The sequence below is a fragment of the Eurosta solidaginis genome, chromosome 2 (genome assembly GCF_040869045.1).
Source record: "Eurosta solidaginis isolate ZX-2024a chromosome 2, ASM4086904v1, whole genome shotgun sequence".
NCBI classification, from domain to species: domain Eukaryota; kingdom Metazoa; phylum Arthropoda; class Insecta; order Diptera; family Tephritidae; genus Eurosta; species Eurosta solidaginis.
In genome coordinates, this window is record NC_090320.1 from 284,305,626 (window position 1) to 284,331,397 (window position 25,772).

Consider the following 25,772-nt stretch of genomic DNA (forward strand, 5'->3'; position numbering starts at 1 on the left):
CAAAATCTCCATTTTTGTTTAAAATAAATTATTTTCAAAGAAACGTTTATTTCTTTAAAATCTTTTATAACAAAATAAGCTAAATAAAAAATTGGCAAAAGTACAACATCTAATAAGAAAAAAAAATAATTTTTTTTTAGTTTTTTTTCCTTAAAATATTTATCTTAAAAAATTTGATGTCAACAGTCCTTTTGTTTTAAAATTTTTTTTTCGCTTTTTCGAAATTCGGAAAAATTTAGGGAGCAATTACTATTTATAAAAAATGCACAAAATTTTTATATATGTATTTTTAATATATTTAATTTTTTTTTCTTAAACATTTTTTTTGCATTAGAATTTTTTTTTTATATTTTTTTAACAAACTGATATCAACAGTTTAAACAAAAGTATTCAATTACAATGAACATTTTTTTTTTATTAAAATATTTTTTATAAAAAACTTTTCAAATTTATATTACCACATATCAAAATTATGCAAATCTTAAAAAAAAGTCGTTATTTTTAAGTTTCTTTTTCTAATACATTTTTTTTTGGAATAACAAGAAAATTGCAATTTTTTCGCAAAACATGACCTCTTTGCGTTTTATTCGCTGCACTATCTTCATATCAGAGTAAAACTCAAAAGGCACGTCATCATACTTCCTTAGCTGTTGGCATTACGGATAATCTTACGAACACTCCAAAAGTCAACGCATCTTCTCCCCACACAGTTCATTATTCTGAATCAGAGATCAAAACAGGTATGATGAGCGACTTGTAGAGGGCGCGTTTTTTTTGTCTATAGAGGATTTAAATTTTAAATTGCCTGCTCACTTCAAAGTAACACTTGTTGGCAAGATCTATTCTCTGCTTTATTTCTAAGCTGAAGTGCTTATGCTGCTAAGGGTGTTCCAAGATAGACGAAACCCAGTCTCGGATTCATATCCATCAACAGTGACGTTCCCAAGGCGTGAATGCGCTGATTATTTTATGGATCACTTCGCCTTGTCCCCTCATTTACCACAATACCCGACTTTTTGCATTTTATCTAAGACAGAGAACCCAGAGCTCACGGCGCGTTTTTAAAAGCCAGTTTTATCACTGTAAAGGATTTTCTACATTTAATATATTTTTCTAAAACCATCTTAGTTATAAATTAACAACAGATATAACATTCAGTGTATTGACGCCACTGGGTATAATTGAAAATTGACACAACCATGGAATGCTGCATAATCAAAGCACACCATTCCACAGCTTTATTGCTGACTTATCATTCATCTCTGGGGTGGGCGTGCTACCTTTCACTATATGTGTACATATGTATACCCTTCTCTCTCATTCTATTACACGTTTCATCTGACAATCTGAAAAAGCTCATCAATGCCACTGCCAATGTCAACACTACCTTCTTTGCACTTCACCTACTTACGCGTACTTCCTGTGACATTTTTTCTATCCTTTTTCGTATTTGACATCCTGTAGGCATCTTCAAGCAGCATATCCTCCTCTAGATTGACAATGGGATTTGCTATTTTGCTGCGCTATGTCGGGTGACAAGAGTTTGTGTGGATTTTAAATGAATTTTGAATGCGCCGTGTCGGTAGCACGCACTCAATAATTTTTTATTTTTCTATTTTTCTTTGTTCTCAGCTCACTGTGAAACGTGCGGCATGTTTGCTGGCTACACAATTTTTTAAGCGATGTTAAGCTGAGAAAAAATGAAAAGTTTTAAAAACTCACGAACTTATTTGCATAAATTTGGTTGGGGTGGTAACTTTGAATTAAAATTAAAGATTTTACAAATTCTTTATTCGTTGTAAGAAGAAAATAAAGTGCGCACTTCATATTTCATTGATGATAAATTTATGTATGTATGTGGTGAAATATTTATGTATGTATTTTTGTATACAGATTTTATCATATTTTTAATACTCACAAAGCAAGCACAGATCATGTTAAGTTTTTTTTTCAGAAAATTTGGTTTTGAGCAGAATAATTTATGCACAGCAGCGCACGGCTAAAGATGAAAAATATAGCGATAAAATTAATTTTTGTCGTGATGTCAGTTTGAAGTTTAAGTGTATTGCCCTAAACACTTACAGCAATTTGTTGAGTGCGAATTTGACATTTATGACGTCACTACAGTACAAGCCAGGTACAACTAGGTTAAGGTAACCGACACGTGAGGAACTCACATAAACTGAATGAATCCAGAAGTTTGCTCTACGACCAAGATTAAAAACCTTATCAGAAACTAAGGCTGATGCTAAAAAATTCATGGCAAATACTAGAAACTTTCTAGAACCAATGCTAATTGCTGCTCCGGGATCTAGTAGCTGTGCCATTCCGATCGCCTTAAATCTTAACTTGGCGATTTTATGACACTATGCAGCTCCACGTTTGGTTCAATGCCTTTCCTGCTTTCTTTTAAACTTGCCCTGATTGGGACGTCGACGGTGTAAGCTCTAAAGGATGCACCCTGGTTTGGTAGCCAAATCATCGATTACCATAAGACCAGGGACTCAATCTAAGTTTATATATTTCCAAATCCTATTCATTCTCAGGGATTTTTTATGATTGGGACGTCGACGGTGTAAGCTCTAAGGGATGAACCCTGGTTCGGTAGCTAAATCATCTATTACCATAAGACCAGGGACTCAATTTAAATGTATAAATTTCCAAATCCTATTCCTTTTCAGGGATTTTTTACACTGTTACACACTTTCGTATTGTGGCGAATATTAGCATCACTATCCTAGGCACTATGTTAGTAAATAATTACAACAACAACAAAATACTAAAGCAATCCACACTTGTGTACATAAACACATCAATCATCATTTACACACATACATACAAGGCAACAAAGAGATATCTCACACACACACATGTAGTCTGAACACAAACACAGCCAAAGTAGTTACTCACACATACACGCATATGGCTGTAAGAAAAGCATAAACTACAAATATACATGTATATAGCTGGTAACCAAGCATGAGATACAACTGTTCTCGAACAGACTTTCACGAAACGACTAGACCTTAGGAGAATTGGGTGAACGAGAAAACCGAGAGTATAAAAGAAGCACAGTGACAGTTCAGTGACATGAACGTTAGCAGAAGGTGCATAATAACCAGGATTTCCCCAGAATTCGTTACAATATGTTGTGCTTTAAAAAATTTTGCCTTAGTTGCTGCATTGTCAGTATACGAATTGACGAGCCACAATTTAAGCTACTTTCCTCCAGTGCTTCTACTGCCATCTAAATTATCATTAAAGCTATTAGGTAGCTTGCAGGATCTATTTATTTCCGGATCAGCGTAGTATACCGCATACCCTACTTCTTCCAGTTCCTTGAAACTATCGTCGTATACATAACAAAATGGCGTCTGCCATTTAAGCGCCCTTTCTCCAACCTTTCACCTCTAAGAGGGCTCTAAGAGATCCACTAAAGCTCATGTAGTGAACGAGGTTATCTATTTGTCCATTTTTTATGACCCTATACTACTATGTCCCAATTTTCTCGTTGTTAATGCAATCTCGTTGTTTACGCAATGTTCTTTAGCACCAGGTCTACATTTAATTCTAGGATCGGATTAGTTTTCAGAGCTGCCGTTATTCTAGTTATTGGTAATCTACCTACTTCCTCAAGTTTTTTTGTATATGCACTTGTTTGTGTTTCTGTCCACCCAACTAGGACCTCGTACAGTATTACAGTATGGACTTGACAGTTGCCGTAAGTTCTCAAATAGAGAGTTCCGGCAATAGGTCCGATAGGCAACATTTCTTGTAGGGTAACACCTCCGAGCTTAGGCTTAGTCCAAAAAGGGACCTTTTACCAATAGCATATGAGCGGTTTTTTCTGCGCTGGTGTTAACCCTACTCCAGATGACCATTAACCCACATTCCGGAACGCGTGCTCCTTCGGAGAGATGATTGCTGCTAGGCCTCTGCCACTTATGTTGACTGAAATGTCATCTGCATAGGCCGTTTGACTCTGTTCATTTTTAAACCACCTACATAAAAAATTGGTTGATAATCAGCTTCCACAGCATTGAAGGTAATACCCAACCTAGCAGCATTCTTCTATTTAGAGATGTTGTGGCCTCTTATAGACCCCCTTGCGAGGGGAACATTCTGCAGCTTAACATGGAGCCAATCCAACTTGTTAAGGTCTGCAGTTAATAAGCGCAATATAAAGCTTAATAGATTCAAACCATCCGCAACCCAATTGTTAACCTCACCTGGGTGAGGGGAATACTGTTACGAATGTGAAAGTATCATACAAATATTTAGCAGGAGAGGCTCTGGCGACCCCAAGCTCCTCATGGAACTAGAGGGTGGAAGAGCGGCATGGCATAGAAGGTTTAATGTGGTCATATCAATCGTTCCCGGGATGGTCGGGCTACTACTTCAATTGTATTTTATTACCGAAACGTACCGGATCTATATCCTGTAAAGGGCCATCAACATCGATAACACTCTCCAAAACCTTCGCACAGTGTCTTTATCTTTAGACTAAAAACAACAGCATTATTATTAGCTATTTACAATCGTTCCTCCGGCCATTCGCAATATAGTAGTAAATATCTTGTCTGAACCCGTCGATTTAAACCAAGTAAAAATTCTAATCGCCCATTCATTTTTGGCATTTATCACCACTGCAGCTTCAACTCTGCTTCCAGTCTTTGTGTAATAAACGGTGAGCTGCTCACATGAGTGGAGAATTCTCTCTGCCAGATGAGAGCCATGGCTCCTGCATCAATTTAATTACTTCGAAATACGGGGTGCGTTCAAAAAGTATTGCGAATTTTGTGTTTTTTCATATATCATTTATTTGTTAATGAATATTTCTTTTGTCGCCTTTAATGTAATCTCTATGAGATATTATATACTTCTGGCAACGGGTTTTCCAATCTTCGAAGCACTTCAAAAAATCGTTTTTTTTTTTACCTTGTTCGGTTCCTCTTCGATGCCGTCTTTATCTCGTAAACCGTAGCATGACGTCGTCCTTTCATGGGCCTCTTCAGTTCAGGGAACAAGAAAAAGTCAGGGAGCTAGATCTGGGGAACACGGTGGCTGCGTTATCATTAGTGTGTTGTTTTTGGCCAAAAGGTCGCGTCGAAATTGAGCAATTTTGGTACGAATTTCGCGGCGACCCGTTTCATGCCCAAATCATTGATAAAAATCGAATGGTACGAGCCATTCGATGATTGACCAATACCATTTTCTACACTTCATCAATTTTTTCTTCTCGGGCGTCCGGCACGCTCTTCGTCGTTCCTATCTTCTCGGCCTTCTGTGAACATTTTGTACCAACGATAAACGTTTCTTCGGTCCAAGGTAGCTTTTCCGTATGCCACAGTCAATATTCGGAACGCATCCGCGTACTTAATATCGTTTTTTACACAAAGTTGGATACAGGATCTTTGATCCATTTTTTTTAATAGGTAAAAATCGAAGACTTTTGGTTCGACACGTGCAAGCAAAGCAGCTGTCAACAATTAAGTGAACATTCAAAATGGCCGAGCTTGTCGGTATAAATGAAAGACATGAGTACCAACATAACGCCACAAAAGAATCAAAATTCGAATATACGTAACCCGCAAATTCAAAATTCGTGATACTTTTTTAACACACCTCGTATTAAAAACTGAGCCCGATCAGGCAGCATTTTACATAAATAAAATGTAAAATACACCCATCAACAAATCCATACACATGAATACTAATAAGGGTATCAGCAATTTAAGAGCCGAATCTATATAGATTAATTTAAAATAATGTAAATTTAATGGTTTCGCTGTCAAGCTCAGTAACTCACTCTACACTTGCACTTCAACAGGTTTTAATTTAAAATTTATTTTTTTTGATTCATTTCTTTACTTCCTTTTATTTGCTTTTCTTAGCGCTACAATTACTTACTGCTTGCTTTTATTTGATATTGACAAATATTACATTTTGCTACATGATTGTTTTACTGCCATTTCTCTCATAGTAAAAAATTCGCATATTGCTTTACAAATAAAATTGCTTACTTCTTCATATTTTTTACAGCCACGCATCATGTTGTCGCTGAAAACTCTTCCGTCAGCAGCAAGATTGTGTACGAAGAAAAATTAATGTATGTTAAGTGTATGACATATCGATAATTGAATGTCCGCCTGCCTGCCCGTTTCCCTGACATCATGCATCATACTTTTGCAAAGCCGCTGAATTTTTATGATGACAAATATGTGGCGTAAGGCTTTAACACAAGAATTTATGTAAGTGTACACAATGCACATACGTACCCACTCACGCATGTATATTGTAATCTATTTGTATGTATGCAGATAATCCAGGCGACATTCATTGACTGCTTGCTGAATTGAGCGGCGACGAAAATGACTTCTTTATTTGACTTGAAAATTGGTTTTTTGCTGCCCTGCCAAAGGAAGCAACAGTCACGGGAAGCTCTCGTCGTAAAAGTGACAACGAATGTGGTAGTGGTAGGTGTGTGTGTTTGTGCTGTAGTGTAACAACTATGCATGACGTGCATATGCTGTAACTTTGTGATATATTTTATGATGACTTTAATAGGCGTTGAATTTGAGACTGTGTGTGTGTGCTCATTTGACGAATGCTTTTAGCGAAATTGTGCGCGAGAATAATTCTGCGATATGCCATTAATATTGTAAAGTCATTTCAATGTATATGTGAAAAGTTACGAATAGGAGAAATTGTCTCTTCAATTTCTTTTTAAATATTTTTGCTAGATGTTTATTACAAAAATCCTTTCCAAGGAATTATGACTTCAACAAATCTTTTTATGAATTTCTTGATGAAAAAATTGAATAGCTGTAATTCTTAAAATATTTCTAAAAGCATATCTACCTTAAGAAGGCGGGCTAGAATAGACTGGTATTGAAAATATGAGAAACCGAACGATTAACACGTTAATTTTTTCGATATCGAAATTCCGAAAATAGGTAAAAAGTGTTAACTCATTACCAAAGACACATTTAAAGATGAAATGTGGCTAATATTTCGTGAAATTTTGGAAAATGAGCGTGGCATCGCGCACATGTTAAAGCAGAAAAGTTAGATTTTTGCGAGTCGTTGGAGATATCATGTGAAAATTTGTAAAAATTTACAAATTCTTTGCCGACAACGCCCACTTAAAAAAAAATCGATATCGAAATTTTGAAAAATTGAGAAAATGCGACAGTTCATTATCGAATGCGACAAAACTTGATATGGGAATTTGTCACGTAAAAATATAAATTTGGTTAAAGTTTTTAAAATGGGCGTGACACTGCCCACATTTAGAAGAAGAGCATTGTAATTGAAAATTTTGCAAATCGTAAATCATTTTAGAAATTGGCTCGAAAATTATCCTTTTTTATTATGCTTTTATATATACACCATAAGAAAATTTACAGAATTAATTTGGCAACCACGCCCACTTTAAAGAGCTCAATACCGAAATTTTCCAAAATGTAATATTGCGTCATCAAAGATCGATATAGTAATAAGATTTGATATGTGGGTTGAAATTATGACGGAATATCTAATATTTTGTAGAGTTTGGAAAATGGGCGTGGCGCCGCCTACATAGTAGAAGAAAACTTAAGAATTTTGCATGCAGTTGAAGACTTCAGATTGAAATTTGGTAAGACGATTGTCACTGCAACTTTAAAAACGACAAAACAAATTGGCTCGGTAACTACGCCCACATAAAGAAAGTCGAAATTTCGAAAAATGTAGAAACCCCAAAAATTTATTACAAAATACGGATAAAGTTAAGGAACTTGATATGTTGGTTGAATATATTGAATAAGAAATTTTGTAAAATTTTGGAAAATGGGCGTGACAACGCTCACATTAAGAACAAGTAAGGAAGGTTAAGTTCGGGTGTAACCGAACATTACATATTCAGTTGAGAGCTATGGTGACAACATAAGGGAAAATAACCATTTAGGAAAATGATCCGGGGGTTATCCTGAAATGTGTTTGTATGACATGTGTATCAAATGAAAGGTATTAAAGAGTATTTTTGAGGGAGTGGGCCATAGTTCTATAGGTGGACGCCATTTAGGGATATCGCCATAAAGGTGGACCAGGCCTGACTCTAGAATTTGTTTGTACGATATGAGTATCAAACGAAAGGTGTTAATGAGTATTTCAAAAGGGCGTGGGGCTTAGTTTTTAGTGGACGCCTTTTCGATACATCGCCATAAAAGTGGAGCAGGGGTGACTCTAGAATGTGTTAGTACGATACCCGTATCAAATTAAAGGTATTAATGTGGGTTTCAAAAGTGAGTCGTGGTAGTTGTATAGGTGGTCGCCTTTTCGAGATATCGCCATAAAGGTGGACCAGGGGTGACTCTAGAATGTGTTAGTACGATACTCGTATCAAATTAAAGGTATTAATGTGGGTTTTAAAAGTGAGTGGTGGTAGTTGTATAGGTGGTCGCCTTTTCGAGATATCGCCATAAAGGTGGACCAGGGGTGACTCTAGAATGTGTGTGTAAGATACTTGTATCAAATTAAAAGTATTAATGAGGCTTTTAAAAGGGAGTGGTGGTAGTTGTATATGTGAAGGCGTTTCCAGATATCGACCAAAATGTGGACCAAGGTGACCCAGAACATCATCTGTTGGATACCGCTAATTTATTTATATATATAATACCACGAACAGTATTCCTGCCAATATTTCAAGGGTTTTTTATATCGCCCTGCAGCACTTTTTCATTTTCTTCTGCTTAATATGGTAGGTGTGACACACATTTTACAAAGTTTTTTTCTAAAGTTATGTTTTGCGTCAATAAACCAATCCAAATACAATGTTTCATCCCTTTTTCATATTTGATATAGAATTATAGCATTTTTTTCGTTTTTGGTAATTTTCGATACCGCAAAAGTGGGCGTGGTCATAGTCGGATTTCGGCCTTTTTTTATACCAATACAAAGTGAGTTCAGATAAGAACGTGAACTGAGTTTAGTAAAGATATATTGATTTTTGCTCAAGTTATCATGTTAACGGCCGAGCGGAAGGACAGACGGTTGACTGTGTATAAAAACTGGGCGTGGCTTCAACCGATTTCACCGTTTTTCACAGAAATAAGTTATTGTCCCAGAAGCTAAGCCCCTACCAAATTTTACAAGGATTGGTAAATTGTTGTTCGACTTATGACATTAAAAGTATCCTAGACAAATTAAATAAAAAAGGGCGGAGCCACGCCCATTTTGAAATTTTCTTTTATTTTTGCATTTGGTTGCACCATATCATTACTAGAGTTGAATGTTATTAAATTATTAAGATATTAAATTTTTTGTTAAAATTTGACTTAAAAAAAATTTTTTTTTTAAAAGTGGGCGTGGTTGTTCTCCGATTTTGCTAATTTTTATTAAGCATACATATAGTAATAGGAGTAACGTTCCTGCCAAATTTCATCATGATATCTTCAACGGCTGCCAAATTACAGCTTGCAAAAGTTTTAAATTACCTTCTTTTAAAAGTGGGCGGTGCCACGCCCATTGTCCAAAGTTTTACTAGTTTTCTATTGAGCGTCAACAGTTCAACTCACCTACCAAGTTTTATTGCTTTATCCGTCTTTGGTAATTAATTATCGCACTTTTCCGGTTTTTCGAAATTTTCGATATCGAAAAAGTGGGCGTGGTTATAGTCCGATATTGTTCATTTTAAATAGCGATCTGGGATGAATGCTCAGGAGCCTACATACCAAATTGCATCAAGATACCTTAAAATTTATTCAAGTTATCGTGTTAACGGACGGACGGACGGACATGGCTCAATCAAATTTTTTTTCGATCCTGATGATTTTGATATATGGAAGTCTATATCTATCTCGACTCCTTTATACTTGTACAACCAACCGTTATCCAATCAAAGTTAATATACTCTGTGAGCTCTGCTCAACTGAGTATAAAAAGAAAACTTCAAAGTTTTGCAAACCATTGAGGATATCGTGTTGAAATTCGGTTTGAAGGCTGTCGTTGCTAATATATGTTGGCAACTGATGTGTGAAAATCAACCGAATCGGTAGGCGACGTCGCCCACTTAAAACCTGAACTCTAAGAATAGAGAAATTGAGATAATTCATTACCTGAGACGGCTGAAGTGATGAAGCTTCATCCGTTGGTTGACCCTATTATGAAAAATATAAATTTGATAAAATTTTGGAAAATGGGCGTGGCAATGCCCACATTAAGAAGAAGAAAATTGTTAAGTTTTGGAAGCCTTTAACCAAAAGCCGTTAATTATATCATATTGAATTTTGTCGATTATAGGCACGGTTACAACTATGCGGCGGTAAGATGCTATACGGTCAACGGATGTAGTAGCAACGGTGAATACGCTAAATGCAATAACGATTATTTGGACGACTGAAACCATTTAACCGATTAATCAGCAATTACAGAAAGAAGAGCGATTGGGCAGCGATATGCTAGCGGGAGGAGGCAGTTTAATAGCATGGTGAAAGCAGCAGTTGGCTAACGGTTTGCAATGAAAGTTTGTCTCTGCAGCTGGAAGTTTCTTCGGATGTGTGTTGATCACACTTCCTTCGGCGGAGATACCTCTTTCAGATCATCATTGGTACTTATGCAATCGCCCTTATGCTGGTTCTCTCTTACTGGATAGGAGCGCTTTTATACTCGTAATTTACTGTTAGGTGGGGAAATTGTACCGGATAGATACCGTAAGTCGATACTTGAACTTAGGCAATAAGTTTCGCTCAGGATATCTCTGTATTCCATTACAGTATTGGCCTTTGTTGGAAATTTCAGCCTCCGCCGTTCTTCTAGTCTAATATTTTACCTGTCAATGCGCGTGCGGTTGACTTACAACTTTGTTGTGAAGATCGGTTTTAAGACGTGGAGGAGATATTAACCAAAAACGCTTTCCTGTCACCGTACGCACGCAAATCGTCTAGTAGGCAAAGTCAGTGCAGAGTGAAGATAATCTGTTATACTGAAGTAATTATCCCGCTTCACTTGGCCAGTCGGCATATTAGGAACGGCTCGTAAGTCTCCCAGGTTCCGTTAGAGTACTGGCTATTCATTGCATATCTCCGCCCTCTTGGTAAGGCGCGGGAAGTGGTGCTGTAAAATATGGCTTAGGAGGTGCAAGTCGTTATGCCTAGAGCAGCTTTGCTCCCCAAATAGTCATCCAAAAGGGCAGTTGGCTGTGTAGTTACTCCCGATAATTATTCACCTAAGAAGAAGCTTCCAAGCTTCGCCAATCTGCCTCCTCAACAGCGAGGCATAAAAAAGAGTATATGGCGTATTCCATCCCATTTCGACCAATTTTGAACCCGACCCTTTAGAATTGGCTGAAAGTTTTTCTTCTTTTTCTAGCTTACGAAAGACGTTTTTCAGAAGTTTTTCCAATTTTTTCATCCAACTCAAAAAAAAGTTATGAAATTTTAAAAAAACACCGTTTTTATATTCAAAATGCTATAACTTTTTCAAAAATTGACCGTTTGGGATCTTTTTTTTTTTTAATTTGTTTTTAAATGTACTTTTCGGAAAAAATTCTAAACAATTTTTAAAGTTTTTTTTTTGTAATTTTTCAGTTTTTTGAGATTTTTCGAATTTCGCCCTTTTTTTCTCATAAAAACTTCAATCAATTCTGCAATCATCCCCACTAATCCCGGAGTGGGCCAAGAATTTTTATTTTTTTTTATTTACTTGAATTTATTTTTCCGAAAAGTACATTTAAAAACAAATTAAAAAAATAAAATGAATCCAAACGGTCAATTTTTGAAAAAGTTATAGCATTTTGAAAACAAAAACGGTGTTTTTTTAAAAATTCATAACTTTTTTTGAGTTGGTTGAAAAAATTTGAAAAACTTCTGAAAAACGTCTTTCGCTAGAAAAAGAAGAAAAACTTTCAGCCAATTCTAAAGGAGTCGGGTTCAAAATTGGCCGAAATGGGATGGAATACCACATATATAGTAATATACTGCTGCTGTTATAATTTACATGTACATATACCACTTGATGAAATTGATATTGGCTGTTGACAATCAGCCGTTAATTGATCAGCGGTATCTCAGCTGGTCAATATTTGCTGTGCCCTTTTGTTGAATATTTTTATATACTTTGCTTGCTTTTTGACACATATGAATCTAATGTGGCAGGCGAGAGCTCTACATCTCCTCCGCTCTCAGTGGTCGCATAGACCATCAAAACGGAATATATAATTACTATTTCCTTATAAGAAATCCTTTGATATCTGAGAAAAGAGGAAAATGCAATAAAGCGGCCATTATACTGACAGTAACTCCTATGCATGCGCTTTAATGTAGGTTGTTATTGATACTTGCTCTCCTCGTAGTCTTGTTTTATATACAGAGCAATCGTTACTAAATACGAGAGAAAATATCTAGGTCGATATTGTTGTGGTACAAGTTGAAAAATCAGCAATCACATTCAGTTGCTCTTTAACAGGCATATGTGAAATAAGCCATCCAAAAGTTTATTCTTTTGGGGTTCTCGCTTCAAGTTCTCTACGACCCTTGTGGAATTGAGACTAGAGCCTCCTTTATGCATACATTTTTTTTTTAACCGTTTACCTTAAGCTACACAAAGAGGGGGTTGTGGTTAATATAGCTTTTTATGAAGCTCTATTTCTATGACGTGTAATTGAGCAAATTTCTTGAGCATAAAAGCGCACGATCTGGGAATATTTTCAGGAATGAGGCCGTAGATGATTCACAAGTTTGCATTACTTTAACACAAAAACAAATACGGGCGACTACTTATTGGAATGGTTTTTTTTTTTATTCAAAGTAGAGCGGATTAAATGCTCAGAGCACATCTTACCATACGAAAATTCACATATAATACAGAAATAATGGAAGAAAATCATGAGTCATATTTGATACATTTATGATTCAATTAATGAGTCATTATTCACATGGATATCTAAAGCTTATGAAGTTTGTTCCAAAGTTTAAATTTAAAAAATAAACATGATCATATGTGAATCAAGAATTTTAAACATGAGTCACAAATGACTTCCGATAAGAATTTTTAGTGATTGCCGGTGAAATTATTGAAACATATTTCTTGGGTAAAAATGAGCTTTAAAATGTTTTCATGAGTTAATGAAGGCCATTAAAGCTGTAAATTACTATAAAAGTATGAAAAAACAACAAAAAAAATGCACACAGGTTAAAACATAGGATTTTTATGAGCTCAAAAGAAGTCTTTTAAGACTTAAGTTTATTATTATCTCATGTCTAGGCTATAGGACACATAAGGATCAGTTATTTGAAGTTAAACACATTTTAAGAACTCAAATAATAGATAATTCACAAAAAATATGCAAAGATATGCGTATCTATAATTTCGTTTCACAATTATTACAAGTATTTCCTTTACTAAGACCAACATTTATCACAAAATATTTCTGCCTAGCTCAACTAAATTCACTTACCGTATTTAGATTTGTAATTTTTTCCAATTCCACCGCTGTACTGCCACGATGATGATGCAAGTGTGGCAAATGATGTGTTGTCAACATGTTGGTGAGTACTCCTTTTATTATAGTTATTTGGTTGCTTGCCTTGGTGTTTGCCTCTTAGTAGTACTTCAGCAGCCAGCACAAGTATTTTCGTTTTATTTACACAAAAATTCACTTCACTTTACTCTCACTTTTATTTGATCTGCTCTCATGGAATAAAATCTAATATACTATGTATGAGTATAAGTAAATACATTAGTACAAATACATTTATATACTTTTTTATTATCACAATACATATTTTAGGGCTTATTGGTGCACAAATAGAACATTTTTATATTTCATTGTAAACATAAATTATATTGCATTTTCCATTTGTATGTAGAGTCGTGTCACGCACGCACACACACATCCTGTTTAGTAGTAGTAGTACTCGTTCACACTGTAAGAAAGAGAAAATTGGAAATAAATGTCTACATTGAAGTTAAATACAATAAATATATATATTGAAGTATTTGCGCTCAAATTTTCTATTCAATTTAGCAACAACTTAACCTTTGTATGTTCTTTGGGTCGGAATGGACACGCAAGGAAGTAGTTAAGTTGTTTTTACTTTGGAGAAAAAGTGCAACGAAGCAAAACTTTTTGTGGGAACAACATATAGTTTAGCGTAAAAATGATTATTGTTTGTATGTGTACTAGCTTTTACCCCTCGCGTTGTTGTCACAGAAAAAATATTTTCAGAAATACTTATTTTTTTGACGAGCTATTTTTTTTAATTGTTACTTATGAACAGAAACCCAGGTGAGGCCACAAAATTTGTAAACAGAGGAACGCCCCAGGATGGGGTACTATCACCAACGCTGTGGACGTTGGTCATCAGCCAATTGCAAAGGCCGTTCAACTGAGGACCAATCAAATTCACGGCGCACTATGGGGTGACCTGGAAAAAGTTGTCTCAAAATCAAATTTCTCCACAAGGATTAAGGCTAGACTTATCAAAAAAAATGCTTGAAGAGCCAATTTTTAGGGGTGTGAGAAAAATTGGATATTGTGGAAATATGAAAAAAATGAATTTGCATTTTTTTAACGTTTTTTTTCTTACAAAAGAAAATTTTAATGGTTTTGCTAAAAATCAAACCTTTCATAAATTTTGATATGATTAACTCGCATATGTAAAAGCGAGTTATCGCTTATCATAAAAATATTCACTTAAAGTATGAATAAAGTTTAAAATATTGGTTTGCGATACAACTGTATTTTTATATCGTTACAAATTAGCTATTAAATATGAAGAATTTTTAAATACTGTCTTAAAGTTCATATATTTTCCAATATGACACAATAGAGCAAGAGCCCGCGACGGCCAGGCCTTAGTTCGAGAATAAAATCTAAAAGTTTCTCTCTTTATGTCCACTACACAGGAAAGAACGATCCACGGCTATGAAACTTGGGTCGCGGTGGCTTTGGCAGTTAACAGGTATGTTAAGTATAGTATAGAGCTCAGTTTTCACATATTTTATTAGTGATAACCTTACAAATCGCCTCGTCCACAGCCAGACACCTAGTACAATTCCAATCCCCTGCCAGACACCCTTAATGTAGGGTTAATTTTAATTGTACTTTAGTTATAGTATTGTAACAAATATTAGCAACACTAAGGGTACTGTCATCTCTAAGCCGAGGCTAAGCAGTGACGTGAATGCACATCAATAATTCAAAAATTATGTCTACACATATGTACGTATACACAGCTGAGAAGCAACGCACAACCACATGCATATATCTGAGATACTCCCGAAAGTATGCAATGAGAGAAGCTATAAAATCGTGCAATTGTAGTTACAGCTGAGAAATTTGATAGCTGATGGTCAACTAGTAGATTCTGGAAATGGAAGCACCTAGAAGATGCGAACGAGGAAATCAAAGAGTATAAAAGGCAGGGACAGATAGAGGCGCTAGAATCAGTTTTGATTAAGCACGCAAGCTGTCGTGCAATAGTAGAGTTAGTTTCAGTTAAACAAGTTATCAGTAAGCGAAATATGAGTGTTATTTTGAAGTACTTTAATAAAGGCCATTTTGCATTATTGAAGAGTGGAGTTATTTATTCAACAATTTAGTGATTTGAGCTTAGCAGAAGGTTGCAAATAAGAGGATTTGCAGTAAGTTCGTTACAGTATAAAACCTGAATTTTATATATGTTACGTGGATAATTATAAAATGATGTTTCCCCAGTAGCCAGGCAGTTTTGATAGATTCCCTATATTGCCAGACACATTAAAAATCTAGTATAAGTGCGCGCGCGAGTGATATATGCATAAGTGGGTGCGAGTGAGATAGTGCGTTTCGTGAATTAATCTTTAAATCAGCAATCCATAAATGTAATAAATTACGATTTAGAGTTTTGTAAGCTTCATTTAAATATTTAATTTTGCAAACAATATTTTATACAATAATGATTTATGCAATAATGATTGTGATAGTAAAACATTCAATGAAAAAAAGTTTAATTATAATTATGGCTACTGAATACAAAGTAAACAAGTAAAGGTGTCTAAGTTCGGGTGTAATCGAACACTATATACTCAGCGTGAACTTCAGTTGTACATTTCATTTCAGATAAACTACTTTTCTACATAACACGTGGCACCGCCCGTTTAAAAATAAATGACTCCCCATTTCCTCTTAAAATAAAACTTGATAAAACAAATCTCATTGATCCAAAACTATTTTTTGCTAAGTTATAGCTAATTATTTTAGTCTACGACCCTTTTGAACTTGGTTTGTATCTAAGATGACGTGGTCTTTAACCGATCTCGTCCATTTTTTCTAGAAATATTTCCTGCTATAAGGGAAATATGTGTACCCAATTTTATTAAGATCCGTTAATATTTCTTCGAGTTATGGCTCCCGAAACAGAGAAAATTGCTTAGTCATAAAAGGGGCAGTGCCCCGCGCAAACTCCTGCAAAGTCTCATTCGCTTTTTGGTAACGGTTTTGCAACTCAATTTGGTATATCTGTTTTCTATGCTCGCTTCCATAATGTCTCTCGACAGCGGCCATCAATTCTTCATACCTGTTCCGTTCGTACTCTGGAATAATCTGTAAGGTTTCAGCTGCAGGAGCTTTCAATGACACGAACAGTGCAGTAACTTTATCTTCAGCATTCCAGTTGTTCACTGCTGATGTCTTCTCTAATTGGAGCTTGAATACCTGGAAAGGTACAGAGCCGTCAACAGATGGAGTTTTTACCTTCGGATTGATCGCTGGAATAGCTGGGCGATTTAATTGTAACTGCTGCATAAGACCTTTCAACGCTTCTACCTGGCATTAATTTTGTCCTCGAGTTGTAAAATTTTTGCATCCTGCTCCTCCAGTTTAACAAAGAGCTGCGATGATAATTGTTCTTAAATTTGTATCGACATTCCAGATATACGTGCCTCGTGCGCTTCCAGTTGAGATGACATATATGTCTTCTGTTCTTCCAATTGAGATGACATTTGCGACGCCATTTGTGAAATGCGTGCCTCCTGTGACTCCAGCTGAAATGCCATTGCCGATGTTTGTGCAGATCTTGTGCTCGTCTCTGTCTGCAGTGTTTCGTCTTTTTCATCCATTTTTGTTGTTGTTTTGTCGCTGTCAGAATGAAAGACATACTCGTCAGCATTGATTCCTTAAAATACCATATCTACACTTAGTCGTCTTTGCAGCTGGGAGTTATTACCAGTAGTAGCCAATCCACGGACTTCCAACTCCTCTTTCAGTTGCTGGATCGTCAATCCACTCAACTTTGGAATGTCCACGTCGTATTCCCAATCTTCGGAATTTATTCAACAATTCCTCTTTTGACACCTTCTAACGAAAATAGGGAAGTTCCACCTATTTGCAAGCTTCTGTTTACGTTCGTATCGCTAAACTGTTGAATAAAACACTCCAATATTCATTAATACAAAATTTTTTTAACTACTTTGAAAGTACTTCGCAATTAAACTTCACTTCGCGTGCTCAAATCAAAATGATTACGGACTACTCAGCTTCTGCTGCTTTTATACTCTCTGCCCAAATGTCTAGACGTTTCTCCTCCGATAATCCTCTACCTGGTCACCAGCTATATGCGTGTGTATTTGTAGTGCGTAACCATATGCATGTGTATATGTGAGCGTAGTAGTAGCTAATGATGACATGCGTTTGTGAGTATCTCTCTGATGCTTGTATGTATGTGTGTACATGATGATTAATTTTTTTACGTACATACAAGTATGGCAGCTTGCTTTATTGTTGTTGTGGCTTTATTTACTTAGTATCAGATTAGTGATGTGAGTATAACTTAGTGTTACTAATATTCGTCACAATATGTTTATATTTAATATAGTGAGCTAAGTTTCATTATAACCTTTTCATTAAGCTATGGAATTTTTTAAATAAATTGTATTTGATCCTCTATTTAAAATATTTATTGAAAAGCAATTTCATTACGACTAGTTTTATAGTATATTTTAGCGAAATTCCTTTTTTATATCGTACCCTTTGAACAGTTTTCCAAAGAAATATTTTTGATTACTAAGTCTCCATTTATATTTTGATTTTAGTAGCGTGTAAAATATATAGCAATTAACTGTATCTCTATAACATTAAAAACGTTTCTTTCAATACGCTCGTGATCTACGCCGCAATCGATGTGGGTGTGGCCTGGTTCCATGAACTTGTGGTCGATAATATAAATAGTATTGGGAAAGTGATTTGCTGATTCGAACACAAATCTGATTTTCACCCCGCCTTGATATTCCTTCTTGCCACATGTAGCAATATGGAGATCTTGTTGTGTAATCGTTGACTGTTAAATTAAAAGACCACAATTGTCTTTTATAAAAACTTAAGGATTTGCACAGGAAAGGAGTTGGCAAACATTGTTGTATGTCGAAGGTAAAACTTCTTATGCCAGTAGTTCCTTTATCTACCCGTTTGGAGTTACAAGTCAACTCCGCTGTTTCCTGATCTTGATTGTTCTCTTGATTATCAACAACTATTTTTGCCTCCAATTTATAGTATGTTTTACAAGTATCTAGTTTAATTTTCTTTGCTAAAAATAAACGTACCGAGTTAAGAATAAATATAATATTTTCTGTACATTTAAAAGCCTGCCAATATGAAAACAAGCTCACTGATTGGGATGAATATTTGTCACAAAATAGTGCATACATTTTCGAAAGCGATAACTCTGCTTAAAAGTATTTGCAACTTAGGTCACTCCTTGTGTAGTGCTCCTCATACCTTGGAAATCTGTTAATATGTTCTTTAATTTTGCTTATTCTATCTTTAGAGAGCCTGTTCCATCCAACTACGGAGCCCGCCTATCAAGAAAATTTGAATTTGGACTACTGATTTTTTTCACAACGCTTTTGAAGAACCTTTTTGACATACTTGGATATTTGTTCCGCCCTCATTCACATTATACACACGTGACCATATCACGTTGACGGAGCGTTTATTGTGGTAATATAATTTAGCCAATTTCTCGCCATCAATATTTATAAGGGTCTCAATAAATAAAACTCGTTCATTGTGAGAACCAAGTGCGCAAAAGCTATCAAATACTTTTTTGTGGAGAGAAGGTGATACTTTAGTCTTACATTTTCTGCGGCATTCGTAATTTATAAGGTGGAAAACTCTTTCTGTTACAACGTTTCCTTTGGAGTATACGTTACTTTTACCACTATTCCCGTTAATTTGGAGTGTTAGAGTGAGAAGGAACCTTCTTCCGTGCTTGAAATAGTTTCATCGATTTCCTGGTGATCCACTTCTGACACAATGATACTAGTTTGATTATTTTCATGGTTATTAATTTCAGATTCAAAGTCACTAACTTGAAAATCAGGATGGATTCGCGATCATCATTATCAAACGCAAACAGTTTGAATTCGGCGAATCCATTTTTTATTGATTTGCGTATTGAATAAAATAATTAAAAAAAAAATTTTAGTTAAACAGTTTTATTGAAATCAATACATGCATGAAGTAATAATAATACTAAAAGATAGAAAATAATTAGGTAGGTCCTAGGTAATAGTCATCACACTTCTCTTCAATCTAGGGCGTTGTTGAGACAATTAACTAAAAGCGTTGGGCGCGTGAAATTTCTAAAAATGTGAGGCGTAGCATAACCGGATTAAGGTTCAGTTGGTCTTATATATTACTATCAATAGAAATTTGACGCGCCCAACGCTTTTATATAATTGTCTCATCATCATTGAAGAGAAGTGTGATGACTATTTCCTAGGACCTACCTATTTATTTTCTAGCTTTTAATATTACTATTACTTCATGTAAGTATTGTTTTAAATAAAACCGTTTAACTTAAAATTTTTTTTTAATTATTTTATTTTCAAGTTTTTAGTCTTTATTTAATTCCCTATTATTTCTCATTCTATTTAGTCCATTTAGTGACTCATTATTACAAGGACTCTTTCCTGACAATTTGTTACAATCTAAGTCCTCAATACATAATCCTTCCAAAGACTTTACTCACGCCACGTATGCTTGTCCCTCCTCGAACTCCCAAGTATTTTGATGTCACTTCTACAGGACTGTATGTAATATTTGTTCCAAATATGAGCCAAATCGGACCGCATATACGAGTATTTTTAATATGTCAATCCTTGCGCCACCTGGTGGAAATTTTTTCATATTTCGCTTTCTAATCATGTATGTATTATGTGTTCCAAATATGAACCAAATCGGAAAACAAATACGAGTTTTTTGAATATCTCGAGCCTTGCGCCACCTATCGCCGATTTTTTTATAGGTCGCTTTCTATTCATGTATGTATTATATGTTACAAATATTAACCAAATGGGACCACAAATACGATTTTTTGAAATATTTCTATACATGCGCCACCTATCGGATTTTTTCTTATTATTGCATTGTTATCGGGTTCTGCACTATATTCCAAGTTTCAAGCTTGTAGCTTATCTGAAAGTTACTTAAATTTCAATTATAAAATTCTTGCCAGCCAGCCAGCCAGTCAAGTCAAGCTAAAACCGTTTAAAAATACACAACTGTTTAGATCTCTTCAGATATTTAAGGATCTCGCCAAATTAAAAACAGTTGATTGCTGCAACTTTTCACTCAAATGGAACACTTTTATATGTAATTTACTAATGCGTTCATACTTAGTGCGTAACTTTTACATTTATCATTCTCTCGCTGCGTACGGTCGTGTTTTTAATCGCTCTCATATTTTCACGTATTCTTATATTTTCCTTTACTTTAAATTGCCAAAATGGATGAATTTTGTGGAAAGTGTAATAAACAATTTTCTAGAACTGGTGACAATAGTCTAGTGCCGTGTAATAGGTTCTGCAAGAGGAATTTCCACAGAGCCTGTAGTGAGGGTATATCGGACTATGAAGTAAAGCTAATCAAGGCTAACCCTCATTGCTAACCCTCATTTTCTTTACTTGTGTGAAAAGTGTGTGAATATGCCGGACAAGCTATCTAATAATTTGAACGCTATTCTTGTGGCTCAAAAACAAGGTTTCGATATAATTTCTAATGCTGTGTCTAAAAAATTCGATGATTTAAAAAATCATATAATGGACTCTTTGAAGTCATCCAATAACAATTTAAATGTTGCTGAGTCATATGGTTGTCCGAATGTCAGAAATAGTGCGCTATTTATTTCTGCTCTCCCCATGGCATCCAATAACAACAACTTAACGCAAAGCAATCTAATGGATTTTCCCGCTACCCCGCTTGGCACGGAGTTCTCTAATTCCCCTATCGATAATCTGAGAGCTAATGCTTCATCACCTGCACCTACTACTACTCTTACATCTATACCTGCTGCTATTATTATTCAGCCGCAAACATCGAATATTCTCTCTACTAGTGCTACTACAAAGACAACTTCTACTTCGCTTGCATCTACATCTACAACTACATCTAAAAACGCCTCATCTTCTAAAGTCTCTCTTTCGTCTAAAACTACATCTACATCTGGAAATACATCAACATCAATTAGTTCCAATTCTACATCTAAAAATAAATATACTGCATCCACATCTAAATCAACTAAAGCTAACAATTATAAAAATAATTCAAATGTGCCTTCTGATAATTCCAATAAGTCTGATGCTCAAATGGTTGTCAACAATGTGACAAATACTAGTGCAGTGTCGCGCTCTGCTGACACTGTTGATGTTTCTGACAGACAACGAAAGAGTGCATTAAAAGAAATTACGCAAAAATCGCGTGTTGTTAGTGGCAGCAATGACAATGCTGGGATCCATCAAGGAATCTACCGCCCTATTGCAGCCGGTTAAAACTTTTACAGCTGCCTTCACTACAGAGCCGGCGTTTTATTTATGGTAAAACTTGGCGTTTTATTTATGGTAAAACTATTAAGGGGGATGATAAACAGTCCATTTCTGCTTGGCGAGGTGATGTTTAATGTCCCTTTTAGGCCCTCTCGGTATTTCCAACCGCTATATTTAAATACATGTAGATCGAATTTCCAAATGCATGAACCTCTTCGTTGTCTGTGTCAAGATTTCAATAATCACTGCAATAGTATTGATACTTGCGACACACTTTACAGTATAAAAAAATATATACTCACTGCCTTGAACTCATAACTGTTTCAAAATCACATGTTAAACTAAATCGGTTACCTGCTCCAGTTACTTTGGGCGGGTGGCTTGGAATCACGTCCTTTCCAACTTCCCACACATCGCAGCCCTACTCATTGTGTGTTAAATATACATCAGCTGCTCGAAATCACGTCCATTCCGACAGCACTAATAATCAATAGTTACTTTGGGCGGGTGGCTTGGAATCACGTCCTTTCCAACCTCCCACACATCACTGCCCTACTCATTGTGTGTTAATATACATCAGCTGCTGGAAATCACGTCCATTCCGACAGCACTAATAATCAATAGTTACTTTGGGCGGGTGGCTTGGAATCACGTCCTTTCCAACCTTCCACACATCGCAGCCCTTCTATTGTGTGTTAAATATACATCAGCTGCTCGAAATCACGTCCATTCCGACAGCACTGATAATCAATTCCGTTGCTCGGCATCACAGTCCATCCCGACAACTGATTCAATAATATATGTATATACATATTTTATAATATAATTTTGCTCACTATGTATGCTTGTTAATTTTACACTGTAATCCGCATTTATGTTCATTCATTAATTCATATTTAGTCTGATTGATTGTAAAATTTGTAGACTAACAAATAAATAAATAAATAAAAAGAGATTATAAGCAGGTGAATTACTTCAACTCCAGCCAACGAAGTTAAAGCTCCTAATCTTATTTTAAATGCCCTCCCAATAAGCATTGTAGAAAGCCATGATGAAAAACTTCAAGGTAGAATCGTTTACCCGTTATGAAAAAAGTGTAACGTTTCTCAAAACTACACATACATTTTTACATTCCGTCTAAACAAAAACCAATTTGCCTAATGAATAAGTATTTTGCTACAAATTTAAAGATTTTATGTTCGAATACCGACAGTTTTAAAGCTACGCTACATACTATGCAAATTGTCGTCGTAGCTCGAGAACAGCCTTTGGCGGACGAGTAAAGTGACTAGCTTGCGATCGGAAGGTTGTAAAATCAAATCAAATCAAAAATCACAAACGTGTTACACAATGGGTGCAATAATCGGTTATCTCGATAGAGGTCCGTTGTTTGCGACATAACAAATTTACAATAAAAACCGAACCAAGTTTTCCATTTTGCAATAATCGCTTACTACGACATAAGCTGTTTCTTTGTACTAAAATGAGCCGCTTTGTTAAGGAAATATGTTTGCAATAATCACTTATCTCGAGATAAATGTTTACAATTCTTCTTAAGAACACATAAGCTACTTACGCAAATGCAAATTAGTACAGTTTCGAGTTCGGCGATTATGCACTTGCTATTAACTTCTCTATTAGTTTACTTGTGTGGATACTGGTTGGGCACAAATATGTAGCTTTAATTCACGAACACCATACCACTAATAACTCAAATTCTTCTTAAGTCGACATAAGCGGTTATGGCATAATACCACAGATTTATTTTTTCTCAAACAAAACCCAATTTGAATATTTTGCTTTGTTTACTTTTTGATTTTCCTTATTCTGACATTGATTTTAAAATTTTATTATGCGCAAAAACTTCAAAAAAAAAAAAAAATAAAATAAAAAAAATAGTCACGGCCGACCAGAAGAGGGAACGGTACACTTTGTTAGTATTTTATTATGATAGCAACATTTATAAAAATTGTTTTAATTAAAACTTTCAATATTTGCGGTAAGTTTTGTTAACTCACAGACATGGAAGCGCTTGTTTCTTAACACAGTTTGATTTTGTAGATCTTATGAAGGTTAACATGTTGGCATAACCAACACATGCTTAAAAAAGGACATGCACATGAACACAAATATATTACGACACAGCCACGACTGCATAAACGATGATGCAGTGACGTACTCTGACAGTTCTTATGCATTCAATGATAAATGGTCGCTTGTCAACCGCAGCTTTGCTCGTTATCGTAACTAACAAGCCACTCATACACTTGCATAACTATACACATAAGAGTATTTGTGTGTGTATACATGAATGTACATTAGGGCGGGTCGATTTGTGGGGAGGCAAAAAAATCGCCCATTGCTCTGTGAAAACCATATTCTAGGGATCAAAATAAGAAACTTTGCCGAAGGAACCGACCCACCGATGCCAGTGGCACACCCCCTGGAACACCCCCTGGGGGTTCACCATACAAACATTTCAAAAAATCGCCGGTTTTACATTTTACATGCACTTTACCCCCAGGGGGGTTCCAGGGGATGTGCCAATGGCCTCCAAAGTTACTGGGGGTCGGTCATACATTTGGACTCGATTGGAGCACTCTAAATGGGTCAAATTGGGAGCGATTTTTAAATCGACTCGCCTTAATGTGCATATATGCTGGATGCAATTCGTTCGTCATTTTAGTTATTTGAAGAGCTGCCAAAGTGCCCTTTGCTCATTTGATGAGCACTAAATAATTGAATTGCTTTTGCCACCGATCTTGTTTGTGTGTTTGGTTAGATTTTTTCTTTCTTTTGTTAAGTTTTTTGTTACTTGAAGTTTTTGTTTAGCTGTTTTCTCTATCTTATTCGTATTATAGCGCTGCAGTTGAAACAAAAAAAACCTAAATAGAGTTTAATGCATTTTCTTTGGTTAATAATATATGAAATACCTTTTTTAGGTTTATGGCAACGTACTGCTGGCTATTACGAAATTTGCCAATTTGCACATGTGGGTGTATGAATATTTGCATATTAGGGTAGTTCAAAACAAATTATTGGAGTTTTCATGTATATAAGAAACTTCTTATTTGGAAATTTTATTGGGGTTTTTGATAAAGAAATGTATAGTTTGTTAGGTTAGGTAAGGGTAGATTGAACTGCCCGGTCAATAAAGACATCATATGTACTGAATTTGTCCATACTATACAAAAATCAGAAAACCTCAAATCAGGTACCAGGACATGTGTTATTGAATAATCCGTCCTTTTGGCCCATACAAAAATTTTCTTGGACCTAGCCTAACGGTTTCCTGCTTGTAAGCATGTGATGCTAGAATGCAGCGTCAAGATATTATGCCCATTGTTAGGCTTTAGTCTTCCTTTTAAGCGAAATGAGCAAATTTGTGAGTCTAACGTCGTGGATCTGCTTGGTACGTCTACCATCGATTTATCATGTTCTCAACCCTCTTTTTTCAACTCATCCGGAATCCAGGAATACACTACAGATGTATTATCCGACCCTAGAAAAGCATCTCCAAAGCTTCTTTGTATTTTAGAACACCTGTTTTTGTTGTTGTTGTAGCGATAAACCCTCTTTAAAAGTTTTGGGGATTTTTATCCTTGCTGACGATCCTTTGCCGTATATAGATCCTGTACGTTTCTGTAACAAGTTCCATAAAGTCATTATCCCTACCATCTCAGGAATATTTTAATATGACCACCTTCAACCTTTTAGGCTATTCCACCTCCTGGTTCCCTGAGTAATTTGGGCTCACTAGAGCCTCGGCTGCTAAAGAAAGAGTGCTCGGTTCTGGTAGGTGAGATTGACAATTGAGTTGCAGAAACTATGAATTGCGCTAGCATCCCCTTGAAATTGTTGCGCTTCATAGCCCTTGGAACCTTTTGGGTACTTCAGTCGCACCTTACGACAGGCATACCTGATGCGGGTATATTCTAAGTCCCCTTACCCACCGAAGGTGTCCAGATCACTTCTTTATGAAGGACCTTTTG

General features: G+C 35.7%; 1 protein-coding gene across 3 annotated transcripts in view; it reads right to left on the bottom strand.

Moving 5' to 3' along the window:
- Positions 1 to 13,883, bottom strand: part of dcma (decima) — a 214,977-nt gene extending 201,094 nt beyond the window's left edge. For all 3 annotated transcript variants that reach the window (XM_067768295.1, XM_067768294.1, XM_067768292.1), the window contains exon 1: positions 13,436 to 13,883. In XM_067768295.1, the coding sequence (XP_067624396.1) occupies positions 13,436 to 13,522 (87 nt within the window). In that variant the 5' untranslated portion in view covers positions 13,523 to 13,883. The remainder of the gene's footprint in view (positions 1 to 13,435) is intronic.
- Positions 13,884 to 25,772: the final 11,889 nt, after the last annotated feature.